The sequence below is a fragment of the Ambystoma mexicanum genome, chromosome 10 (assembly GCF_040938575.1).
Source record: "Ambystoma mexicanum isolate Mex_15411 chromosome 10, UKY_AmexF1_1, whole genome shotgun sequence".
NCBI classification, from domain to species: domain Eukaryota; kingdom Metazoa; phylum Chordata; class Amphibia; order Caudata; family Ambystomatidae; genus Ambystoma; species Ambystoma mexicanum.
In genome coordinates this window covers 1,357,441,799-1,357,454,948 of record NC_090932.1, presented here as the reverse complement: position 1 = coordinate 1,357,454,948, position 13,150 = coordinate 1,357,441,799, and the positions used below count along the sequence as shown (strand labels likewise).

Sequence of the window (13,150 nt, the reverse complement as noted above, 5' to 3'; positions counted from 1 at the left end):
CCCCGTTCCCAGGGGACCAACTTTTCGCTCTGGCTGTTCAAACAATACCTGGCACCTCTCACCACCACATTGCTGTCTCTGCTCCAACTTTCAGTGCTATGCGGACGACACTCAGCTTGCTTTCAGGCTTCCCTCTGCCGCCTCTTCTCCCTCTCTCATTCCAGATTGTCTTGCCGCAATCCAGGAGTGGTGTGCCACCAATGATCTCTGCCTCAATGCCAATAAGACGGAGATCCTCTTCATCGGCACACCTGCACCTTCCTTTCCTGGCATTCTTTGGCCGGCTACTCTTGGCCCCCTTCCTGCTCCCACCTGTGACGCTAAGAACCTAGGGGTCATCTTTGACTCCATGCTCTGCTTCTCTCCTCACATCTCTGATGTCTCTAAGAAGTCAAACTACCAGCTGCACCTCCTCAGAGGCATTCTTCCTTTCCTCACCTTCCCCCAGAAGCTCACTGTCTCCAGACCTCTAGTTCTCTCTGGGCTGGAATACTGCAACAGCTTCTTTTTACATTTTCCTGCCTCTACTCTCCGTCCTCTACAACTCATCCAGAACAGGACAACAGGACTGCGAGACTTGTCCTGGGCCTCAAGTCAAGGGATCGTATCTCTCCAGCACTGAAATCTCTCCATTGGCTCCCAGTGGCTGCAAGGATTAAGTTCAAGACCCTCTGCATTGTCCACAATGCCTTCTGGGGCCTGCTAACTGCAATACCTCCAACTCTGTCTTCGGAAATATCTTCCAACTCGAGCTCTTCGCTCCTCCACCTCCAACTCCTCGAGGGTCAGTTGCTTCTCCGAGCAACGATTTGGGGGCAGATCTCTTTCTTCGGCTGGCGCCTTCCTCTGAAACAGCCTCCCTACCTCTCTGAAACTTGAGCAGAACCATCTCTGGTTCTGGAAGCACCTCAAGACCTTCCTCTCTGCTTCTCCCTTCTCTCTTCCTCTCCCCTGTGGATCTCTCAATGTCACTAGGCCTAGTAAAATCGTTGTCTTTGTCCTCCCTCTGTTTCCCCTCCCTTGCCTCATCGTGCCTTGAAACACTTGTGTATAGATGCGTTATAAATGCAATATCATATCATAGCATACCGATGGTTTCAGAATCTTCCATGGTGGTTTCAAATAGCGCCACTGCACATCTTAGCCTCAGAAGAAGTTTGAAGAGTTCCTAAGATGCAACAGTAAAACATTAACTTGTGAATGGTTTAAGGCTCTTGCAGTGTCCTGATCGGTTGTATTCCCATGAGGAAGGGATGCAGATGACAGTGGCAAATGAATAAAATCCGCTGCTCACCGCAAACGGCTCAATATTTTGGGACTATGATGTGGGACTTGTGGGTTGGACTGTGATGCTACAGAGGGGGTCGAGGGTGGTGTGGCAACGTCTGTAGGACCCAATCATTTCAGAATAATGTATGTCCCACTATAGGGGAATGACGCAGCTCTATCAATCAACTTCACATGGAGGACTATCCTAATGTTGCAATGTGTTGTGATGCTAATTAGTTGTATGATTATAAAAGCTTCTGTTTTAGGGGTGTATCTTTGACAGAGCCTTTCATGCAGTTCTCTTTCACATTCTGTATCAATCTTTCTTCCCCAGCTGTGACTGGAGCCAGAATAAATTGTGTTACTTCTTGCTTGGTGTACACTTCTTTTTGGATTACTTTTGTAATTTTGTATTGGTGTGTTCTGAAGCAACCCGCTGCACAATACCCACAACATGGTTAAGCATGAGATCCTTCTTGGGCAGTGTCCTGAGTAGGAAAAGGGCAAAGGTGTGCTTTCGTGAAAACTCCACACAACCAAGACACAAAGCTTCACGCTTCAACGGTCAGACCCCTCCTTCAAATCTACATCTGCTGGGCATGATCCTTCTATAACCAGTCACACCTGAAGAGTCTGCTTTCAAACAAGAAAGTGCACAACACCAAAACACGCGTCCAAAAGTCACAACTTACAAAGCTCCTGTTAGAGTGACTGGGATTCATGTGCTGTATAAATGCCCAGGATTCAACAAAATAAGTTACTTTTTTTTGTAAATAGTACATTTTTTAGATGAGGGAATAAGTTTGCCAATCTGTTTTGAAAAAAAGGTCTGTAGACAACACCATTTCACATCTTGCTATGGAAAGAGGGGTATTAATACTGCCCTTTATATGACAAGGACAACCTATGTTTCCTGCCCCCTGTGATGTGATAGCGTCTTTCACCATGGGCACCACCCCTCCCGACCCAATTCTTTTTAGAAAGGCCCAAACAAGCTTTTTGTTTCTTTCAATATTTGGATGGGCTGGAGAAGCTACATTACTTTGATTCTCAATCCAAATTCGGTTTGTGTTGTGCACACTATTTACTCATACTGTTGTATGTGCTGGCAGGCTATAGAGATAGTCGAGGCATATCCAGAGTATACACAGACTCCAAAACAGTAAATTAAATTATTTATTTTAAGATAAAATAAAAAATAAATCTGATTTCAGATAAAGGTATGTACATTTCTTTTAGTAGACAGACTTGCCAGAAAAAGACATTTACAATACAGATATACATTTTATGTACATATAAATATATTTTTACGGTTCTGATTTGAAGTGCATGATTTGAACACATGATGCGTATTGTAAGAAACAAGTAAAAAGGTGCAATGCTTGGATGGCAATAAAGGGCTGTTCTAAAACAAATAAGTTTACAGCGCATACATGTGTTGCCAATTGTTTGTTTTCTGCTTCTGTGAAGCATGGGGCCATCTTGGCCTTTCTGGTGTCCTAGCAGCAAACGAGCTTACAGTGTTCATTTGTACAGTAGCGCTATGAAGGGAGCTCGAAGAATGCTGACCCCATGGTAGTCGCAAGGCACTAAAAGATTGTCTTGGATACAGTGCAAGCTTAAAGTCAGCTCGGCCATCACTCCTCGGTCCGCTCGCAGCATGTCGAACAGAAACATAACATCCAGTGTGACATCTGTGACATCATCTCTGGTCATCTTTGTGTGGCTGTAAAAAAAATGAAATTCAATAAGTATCACATATGGACATAGTTGGATTAAAATATGCAAATTGCATTCAATATGGATGGCATTCGGAATATAAAAGCTAATGATTGAACGTATGCATTTAGCTCAAAAAGAGTGTTTCTTCATTCTGTATTATTTCATTGAGTTTCTGAATAATTTGACTAATGGCATTGTTTGAAATAAGAGGACATGGCCAGCGATATCACTTATGCTTTAAACGGAAAATGGATTTCTGCGTTCTTGCCCACTGCAATCTTTAGAACTAGCATAATTTTCTCACCAAACTCAAGTGCTAACCCCAGCAAGCAGCAATGAGTTAAAGTATGGTTATGCATATTTTCATGCAGGTGGTAGAAATATGATTTTGGCACAACGTGCCCCCTTTCTCCAGATTCCACTTACATATTCAGTAAAAGAATGTAAAGTCTGAAGTTAACTAGAGCCATCACTTTGACTGAACACCAGTAACAATTTTTCCTGTACTCGAATATGCCCCAAAATGTACTGATAAATAGTATTGCGTTGAAAATCAGGAAAGTTGGCTCAACTATTGAGCCTCCAGGAGTGCAGAGCACCCCCTTAACTACAAGATAATCACAGTCCCATTCAGCAACACCAAGCCACCAGGACCCACGATTTGCAAGAGATCATTCTAAGCATTAAGATCCACAGGGAGGAAAACTATTTCATCTGCCAAGATTTATTACCTCTGTCCTAAGCTTCGAAGCATCAAATTCTAAGCTTCGAGATAACCTAACATGCAAACCACCTCCACCTGATCTAGTTTATGACTCCACCCGCAATATCTTAAACACTGCTTCCCCAGGCCAGGTCTCAATTCTCCCTCTGATCAGAGATTCAGGGCAGCCATCTTTAAAATATGTTCAAGTGGTAAACCTGCTCAAGTGCACTTCGGGTGCCATTTTGCTCTGATTGTGCCTTTCGATTTCTTGGATACATCATGGAAATAACAACATCACATTTTTTTAATTCATCACTACTTTTGTGCCTGGATTTATGGCATTGGGTCAGATTATAAATTTGGTGGTAATTCTGCTAAAATTACCACCGAACACATTTACTGTTACAACAACTTAGTCTGGTGGAATTACCACTGGTTTACGAGTACAGCAATGGCAGTGTTAATCCCCATTTGCGATTTTTTTTAACAATTAACACAGTGGTATTTCTGCCTGCAGTAATTCATCTGTTTTTGCCAGTAAAAAGGGAAGAAAAGACCTCCTGCAATATGCGGAAGCTATCTCCCTCCTCCACTTTTCATTACAATTTATATATTGGCGCTACGGAAAAGCGGTGGTAATAGATTTACTGCCACGCTACCACCATTTATTCCGTTGTCAGTGGATCCCTTCCACCTGGCGGTAAAAAGACCCAGACACAGCCTGTTGGCAGAGTTGAAAGTGAATGCGCTGCCAGCTCGTTTGGTTCGGATCCCCAAAGCAGATCAAGATTTTACAGAGGTTTGCATTAAATTTGGTTATATCCCATCAGCAATACTTGGGGGTGACGGGGTGCGCGCACTTGCTAAAGTAGGCTTTGAAGCGGTCAATAATGTGAGCCTTGCTTAGAAAGTTGTCAACTGAAGTTAACGGAACAGCGAGTTTGCCTGAATGCTACTATACTTCTACAGCTACTTAAGAGAAAAATAAATAATTAAGTACTGCAGAAACATGTGTATACACCTTTTTTCGAGACTCTAGGCAGCTATTTAAAAATTCACGATCGTTGGGTTCAAATTTTCCCTTTACGGTGTATGTTGACGAAGTCCCTGTCGCTGTCTTAATGAAACCTACGGTTTGACCTAATGCCTTTGTACTTGTCAAACAACAACATTAAAATAATAATGGTAAGCAGGTTGTAAACAGATGGTCTATTTGTATAGATGTTAGTCATTTTTTATCTCATTGGCATGTCTGTTTCCCAATAGAATGAAGGCGGTTTGATCTAAGTAAAATAAACCATCTTGGAACAATATATTGCATTAATCGGGAAGAGTTTAAGGCTGTAATGTTTTTTATTAAGGACACCTGGGGGTCTGCAAGCCAAAAGCGAAATAAATTCAGGAAAGTACATCAAAAGAAAGCGCCATTCTTTTGATAGCAGTTGTCCAAAGATACAACAGTCTTCAACTTTACACATCCGGGGAACCCAAACCATGAGATGAGCTTTTGTGAAAGGCAACAGAATGTGCTCAATTGTTAGATCATTGGAAGTGGGTGAGCGTCACGCTAACGAGCACATAGATTAATCTAGGAAACAGAATATAAACTGCAAAAGATTTGATTATACTCTGTGAAATCATCTGCTGATTTTAAGCAGGATTATTTTAGGCCAGTAGAATGTTATCCTTCCAAATGAGTATTCATTTCGGCTAGGTAATACTAATTGTACATATTCATTTTCTATGTAAAGTGTTTTGGTGAGCGGGCTACATAAATGACAAATATTACTATTCGTTGTTTTGCAAGTTACTTAAAAACACCTTCTGCCAGATTGTATTGCAGACCGAGTTAACATGATTGTGTGCCGAAATATTGCGCAGGAACTGGTTTCCCTAAAGGCAACATTTAATGTCACCTCCATTTCAGATAACGGTTTTTCTGAAGGGCATGAAGGTAAAGTTGTTGTTTCAAAGAAGGGACTTTCATATTTTTGAAACTATTTTTCGTAAAAGTGAAAATGGCCGTCCTAATTTAGTATAAATTACATACACCAAACGGATGAAAGGCAAGATGGAGGAAATTTATAAATGATCTGCTCAAGACTTATGAGAGAAACTTCATGCAGGGAGCCTCATATAGCTTTCATGCTGCGGCAGCAGGGTGGACATGACTGGTAAGGGCCTGTAACCGCGAGCCATGGTAGGCCTGAGTGAAGCGGGGTCTTCAGCTCTGCTGCTACCAGCTATGCTCACCCTCCCTTTGTGGCATGAAAGCAATTGGCACCCTGGGGTTCATCCGGGGATTGCAAATAGCTTTCTTTTTTTTCATTTGGAGATTGGTGCTGCAAGTGACACCATTCACTGAAGGAAAAAAAAACAAAGATGGCAGCCACCATAGGGTAAAGTGACTAAGTCCCTTTTCCATTTCTAAAGTGGCAGGAGCGGGAGGTGCAATGGATCGGAGCTCAAAGCACCGGTCCCACAGGTAAGTGGTGATGGGGGGAGTGGGAGAAAGGTTTGTTTGGTTGGGGGACAGTATGGGAGCGGGGGGGGGGCAACAGGGAGAGGCTCAATTGCTACCCGACATAAAAAAAGAAAAATGTGCCACCCAGGGAAGAGCCTCATGTGGCTGGAACAGCGGGTAGAGAATGCATATTCTCGCCCGCTGTTCTAGCCATCTGATTGGTCAATGGATCTTCCCCAGGGGCATATACAAAGATATTTACCAAGCTTGGCAAAATGGAGATGCTGGCACCACCACATCATTTGTGGAAAAAGACACGTTGCCTTCTTTGGTGCTACGGTTGGAATGAGATGGCTGAATCTCGGCTAAACCTTCATATGATAAAATCGCCACTGCACCATTAATCTGTTGTATTCCAAATTGATGAGTCCTAATCCGCAATCAACAAAGGAGTTTGGGGTGCAAAGGGAACCACACATTCGCAAGGCTGCAGAGCTATGCAGTTGGGAAGAGGAAGGTTAAAGGGATCTGGTGTTCTGCTTGCTGTTCTGCAGAATACAGCATCCCCCATGCCATTTCAGGAAAAAAGCCTGTCCCCGTCGCTTTGCATGTAAAAATATACCCCAACTTTGAGACATTCACCCCGAATATATGTCCAACATATGTCAAGCACTTGCACGGTGTGAAAGGCATACAAAAGTGCAAGCCCCGCTGCTTGTAAGGCATAACAAAGCGTCCTTTGTTTCAGAGTTGTACAATTGTAGAGAGGGGTTGCGATTCTGCTGCACTATGTCATCAAGTTTTCAATAGCTATTTCAAAGCCGTCGTCTTTGCTGTTCCTCTAAATATCCCAATGACGCATGCAGCAGAGGGAAACTGGATGATCGCCAGAGTCTTATTTTTCATTTTTTTTATAGAGCAAGCCAACTGCTCATGTAGGGCTCGAGAAAAGGAAAGAGCATGGCCAATACACTCCTTTAGCAATCATAATCTGGTGAACGCCCCCCTTCAGCAGACAAATCAATGAGTAACTGATTAGCCAAATTCTTCCCCAGCGGTCACTCATGATATGGTGGGTTATTTATAACGTGCTTAATACCCACAGGTTTCTAAGCGTGGACCCCGGGATCGAACCTGTGGTGTTCCATATCGTACCCAGAGATTTCTAAGCACGAACTGGGGATCGAATCTGTGGTGCATCCATCTTGCTTCCAAGTCAAGCACTTTGCCCCTGAGCTATCCTCCTGAGCTGTTATCCTCCCTGTTCAGACCAGACACCAGCAACATGCCACACAGGGTTGTGCTACTTTTCCTGCACAGTGTGAAGTTTGTCTTCAACATGGAAATCACTGTGCTGACTTATCACCCCCTGCAAGGATGCATGCATTACAACATCTGTGACGAGTGAATCATTTTCCTGCAATAACATTCCACTAGTCCCCTACTTTTAAAATAGGGAATACAACGTGATTGTTTTTTTTGCACAATCCCTCTTTCTGCTGTTTTCTATTTTTCTATTGTACGATTTTTGTTTTTTTCCTTATATTTGTATCTTTTTTTAATTTTCCATTGTATTTGTTTGTACTTTATGACAGTAAGTAAATGATGGTATTTCATTATGTTCTATAATTGTGCTGCGCGCCACCACCTCTGGGCATTGTGTCTCTGTTCTCCCTACAAGCTTGAAGCTCCTGCCTGCCCCATTGGGATTTTAGACTTTTGTAAATACACACACATCATTGCAAGTTGTAGTAATCGGTTGGCATCACTGTGGGATGTGTACCTTGAGCTGCTGAAGCCCGGGATCTTCAGAACTGGCACCACCGCCACATGATCAGGATTCGACACCTCAAGATGCAGCTCTGCTCGCTGCACCGACAGTTCCAGGGTCTGGGGGTCCACATAGAAATCCAAGTTCTTCAAAGGCCCCTCTGAAAAGAAAAGAAGACTGTGTAAGAAAGTGCACGAAAACATATATCTAACCAGCAACTAAACACCCCACCCCAGCGGAGAGCACCAGAAAATGCTCAAGCCTGCTAAGACAACACTGTTTCCAGGGAGATGACAGGGAAGCATCTAAAGCTCAACACAGAGACAAATCTGTTCACGGGAGCAGAGGGAGGTTAAATGATTTGCCCATGGTCACACTTATTTGGGGATAACAGGATTAGAACACTGACCCCCCACCTGCCCCTCCTCAGCCCCCACTACCACAGTCTGTCAGTGTATCTCTTGTCTAGACCAGATCTCATCCTTTTATTCCAGTCTTTACACAAAAAATTACTCCGGTCTGCAGAGTCGAGTATGGTCCAGTGTCTGTCGCACTAACAGGCCATTATTATAATTAATAATAGCATCAACAACTTGGTTAAAATGACTTATAATGCATTAGTTCTTTCTGCCGCACTTCTGGAGTTATACATTTTAGAGAACAGTTTTACACAAATCACAGATATTATCAGACCCTAAAAGCTTAAGTATTCTTGCTGGGATTTTTTTGATTGCGACAAATGTATTTCTTTATCAATGAGTTTTCTAAAGTGCAGCATGCACCCTTGCAGTTGCTTCAGTGGGCTCCAGGTAGCGATCATAATGACAAGTTCAGCGGTGCCTCACTGCGCCTTTGCAGTCATAGCGATGTAGTGATTTCTAGGTCATGTTGCTGACTTGGTCACCATCTACGATCCCCTCAAGTATTCTGCTCAATGTAAGAACATATTGATGACTGGGACTGGGTGCATAGGCCAGATGGAGAGAAGGATCAGGAAAAGTTAGATAGATGGTATGACAGTACAAAATTGCATTTATACACTGTTCAGTGGTCCCATAGGTGCATGGTGCAAGTGGCCCGGTGGGTCACAATACTAGAGGCACTTGCCCATAAAGGTCAGGGGAATTTAATGGAATGGCTCAGATCCCTAATGGCCTTTTTAAAAGCAGGTAAGAGGCGAGGGACCACAGAAAGGGGGTGTTACTTGGCAAAGATACTAGGCGGCCCGATGGCCTGCATGTAGAGCAGCCAGTGGAAGAGCTGAAGTCACATTGCAGTACTGGGCAGAGTGGATGGTTAACGCTACACAGCAAAACAAGGCTGTAACACTGTCATGTGCCTGGGGTTAATAATGATATTCTTGTTCAGAGGAGAATTGCCACAGCATTGCAGTGCTGAGCTGCCTTTATGGGTGGGACCAGACTGATATGCAAATAGTTATTTCTGCTCTGTGAAAGATGATCCCATGGTTTCTTTGCCTTACAGGTGGGTGAGGGGAGGAGATCCAACGAGTTTGGCCAGAGGGGGGGGAGGCTGCGGGGGGAACAGGGAGCATGCTTTGCAATGAGTGGGATCTCCGTCTTACTGGGAAGTTATTGCCAGAGCACCATGCCTGAATAGCAGTCAGGTATGAGGGAGGAGGAGGTAGAGGGTGGCAGCTTGAAAGAGAGCTGTGTGTTGTCTACATAAAAGTGGAAATGAGGGGATAAAGTGGAGATCAGGTGGGACAGGTAGATGTTGAAGAGTCATGGCGATAGGATAGAGCCCTGAGGGACGCCACAGGTATAGGGTGTGGTGGAGGAGAGAAAAGGACCCATTTGCACTTGGGGTGGTCTGTTTGAAAGGAAGGAGGCAAGTCACACCAGTGCCCTGTCCATGATGCCTAGGGTATCATGGAGACGGTTTTTGGAATGGGGTAGTTGCCTGTGTCAAAGGCAGAAGAAAGATCAAGGTAGATCAGAACAGAGGGAATGTTAGAGTCCATGTTAGAGAGTAGGCCTTCACAGGTGCTCAGGAGAGCAGTTTCAGTGCCTCTGGCTGCCCTGTAACCGCAGTAGTGGTCATGGAGGCAGCCAGCCACTTCTGTGTTGTGGGTCAGTTGGGGGATGACCAGCTTCTCCATGAGTTTGGCCAAAAAAATGGGTGATAGAGATAGGGCGATAGTTACCGGGGCAAGAAGGGTCAGCAAACAACTTTTTTTGGAGAGGGTGCACAAGAGAGTGCTTAAGGGTTTGAGGGAAGGAGCCAGTGGTGAATGAGAGGTCGCAGAGGTCAGCCAAGGCTGGGGCGAGAGTGGTGACAATGTCCTTGATGGTTCCAGAGGAGCAGGGGAGCAACTGTTTAGAGGAGACTTTCATGCAGTGGACAAGTCTAGAGCTCTTATCAGGTGCAATAGGAGAGAAAGGGGAGAGTATGGGGAACAGGGGAGCCAAGAGGGGGAGGGGGGTGAGCTGACGACAGAGTTTTGGAGGACAAGTGGGGGGAGAAAGAGGCATCAAATCATACGCTGGGAATGTGGATTGATTAGACAGGCAGGGAGCAATGATTGACAGATCTGTGACTGCAGGCTGTGCTGAAGGTTTGAACTAGAAAAGTGGTCTTTTTACATAGGTGACATTTCCAAAATGGGGCTTAAAAATATCAGTTGTTCCATTTGGTGGGTGACGTCTGTGTAAGCACCCACTCTGCATGACCTGAATACTAAAAACAATTGCAACGATGCCAACCTATCGAAAAACTGTGAAACCTATAAAATTAGGAGACTGGTTAAATAAGACAACCACATATCTGAAAAGACTTCATTTTAGTCGTACAATCCTGACCTAAGCGATGCTCCATTTCAACTAGAGCAACTATCCTCTGGTGCTTTCTAAATCAAGGGAACTTATAGGCTGCGTTTATTTGCGAGAGTGCGGCGGCGCTGGCTCGCGGCAGCCCCGGGTGTTTATACCCAAATGGCTGCAGGAGAGTGGGCTGGAGCAGACGCCACATTAATGTACAGGGCGTATATACAAGTGCATGCACCTAGCTGGGGCAGGGGAGGGGATCACTGCGCTCACAGAGGGGCGAAAGTTACACTACACGTGGCGTGTTTTCAGGGATGGGGAGTAACTCGCTTGAAACAAATGGAGTGTTTTTTTCCAGCATTGTCTACGCACAAAATCTGAATTCTGGTTATTTCTCAGATTGGTTGTAATGCACGCGCACAAGAATTGTATTGACTTAAACTCGTGCGGCGTGTGCAGACGAAAGGCGTGATTGGTTATGAAATAACGTGTGTAACCTTCTAGCACACAGTTGCTCAAAACTATGAAACGCCCATCTCAGGGTGAACCGTTTACAAGACGAGTGAACATGGAAATATAATTCGCTCAAAGTAAAAGCTGCACGTGACATTAGGGGGGAGGAGGGGGTGAATTGTAATTGCAGTAATTATTGATTGAATGTGTTGGTTGAACTGTAACAACCAGCGTGTGTTAGTATCGGTGCCCAGTGAGATCTATAGAGAAGGTGGCACGCACGTCTGAACCGTGACGTGCCAACAGGGGGCAATAATGTACTATAGATCAGACTGCATCGGATAACAAATAACACCAAAATAAGGTACGAGCATGCACCCACAACGTGGGTGGCCGTGTCCTTGATTTCTGGATTCCGAAAAGGTAAGCTGCATATTAACGCGGGGGTTGAACGAGTCGCCTACCCCAGCACTGGCATGTGGGTACCTATAGCCGGGCCCACGTTTACAACACATATCAGGAAGACCATATTCAGGGGCGCTTGATATAAATAATAGTTCCAGGAACCACATTTGCCGTTTGTATTTAAGGTGCACCTGGGATCGTTTAGCCATTGCAGGGAAAATTGGAAAGCCTGTATTATTATTATTTGGGGGCTGGGGGGGCGGGGGGGTTGTGTCATCAAGTCCCATTCCTGGGAAACATGTGTCCAGGTCATCGCAGAAGACGTGTTAACCAGTCACCGACTGATGGCAGAAGGCGCATTTATAATAAACTAAACCGCCAGGCTCCCTCGGGTCCAGGGGGTGCGCTAGGGGATTAGGGCTGTCCTGCCGAGGTAAGCGAAAAGCAAAGTGGCGGTTCTAGCACTTACCGAGCACAACCCGTCCCTGGAGGCCCTTGATCTTCCTGCAGGCGAAGCCCAGTTTGCAGCACCTGTAGATGTTCTTGATATAGTGGAAGAGGTGCTGGTGAGGGAAGGTTGGCCTTGGCGGGCCCGACGCGGCGGTGTGCGCCCGCAGCCGGAAGGGGGCGCTGTCCTCCAGCTCCGCCAGTCGGTGCTGGCCGCTACTCCATGGCTGGCTCATATGCAGGCACTGGGGCCCCGGGTAGCGGTGCTGCTCGCTCTGCGCCCCGGGCACGTGGTTGTCAGCTTCCAGGCCCATGTTCCGGGGCCTCCTGGGCAGGGCAGCGTTCAGCGCGTCCCTGGGATAAAGCGACAGGGCCTGGGTCTCCTGGAGGAGGCAGAGGAGGAGACAGAGCGCGCGAGGGGTGTCCATGACGTGGCTCCTGTGCGTGAAATGGCGGCAGCGACCCCGGGCTGCCCCTTAAATACCCCTTCCCGGGCCCACACAGACTCTCTGGCAGCCCGGACTGGCATCCACCCAGCGCACCCCTTTCTTTCCCTGATGGCCTGGGCCCGAACAATGTGCTGCCCATGCTGCGATAATGGCCTCTATTTACATCCCCATCTCTTATGTTAATGCCCAGTAGGGCCTTCAGAAAGGCTGAAAGGAGGGTGGAATTAAGAGCCGTGGCTAGTCTGAAGGCGCTGCAGCGTCCAGTTTTGATTGGGTTGGCTCAAGGGATGCACACGTTTCCAAGAAACAGGCTAAAAAATAAAGCCTTGGCTAAACCAAATTTCTAGAATTCAACATTACAATCTGCTGTTGTAAACCGGTATCGCCCGGATGCACCCTAGCCATTTACAATATTGTTTAAACCCAATAATATGGGGTCGGGAATGGATACCGTGTCAGCGCTGTCCTGTCACCTTCGTGCAACTGTTTTATTAATCTTCGGTACATCTCAAGTCAATGGTTTATACACAGGTGGACTGACTCGACGGGCAGGTGCCACCAAGAGTCGGTTGCCTTTCTGGGGGAGCATTTTAGAGGCCACAGCATTGTTGGGCGATTCTAGCAGTTAACCATTTTCCGAGCAGTCTCATCTCGGTGAAAGTTAGCACCACCCACTGC

At 45.7% G+C, this 13,150-nt stretch overlaps 1 protein-coding gene across 1 annotated transcript; it reads right to left on the bottom strand.

The window, feature by feature from the left end:
- Window positions 1-2,431: 2,431 nt before the first annotated feature.
- Window positions 2,432-12,639, bottom strand: LOC138493327 (uncharacterized). The gene is made up of 3 exons (XM_069620401.1): window positions 12,046-12,639; window positions 7,945-8,092; window positions 2,432-2,995 (listed from the first exon to the last, which is right to left on the bottom strand). The coding sequence occupies exons 1-3, from the start codon at window positions 12,449-12,451 to the stop codon at window positions 2,794-2,796; spliced, it is 756 nt and encodes a 251-aa protein (XP_069476502.1). The 5' UTR covers window positions 12,452-12,639; the 3' UTR covers window positions 2,432-2,793.
- Between the last annotated feature and the right edge of the window lie 511 nt (window positions 12,640-13,150).

Coding starts and splice junctions, on each gene's coding strand:
- LOC138493327 (XM_069620401.1), bottom strand. CDS start 12,451: ATGGACACCCCTCGCGCGCTCTGTCTCCTCCTCTGCCTCCTCCAGGAG. Junction 8,093..12,045: donor CCAGGGACGGGTTGTGCTCG/GTAAGTGCTAGA, acceptor TTTTCTTTTCAG/AGGGGCCTTTGAAGAACTTG. Junction 2,996..7,944: donor CCGGGCTTCAGCAGCTCAAG/GTACACATCCCA, acceptor TTTTTTTTACAG/CCACACAAAGATGACCAGAG.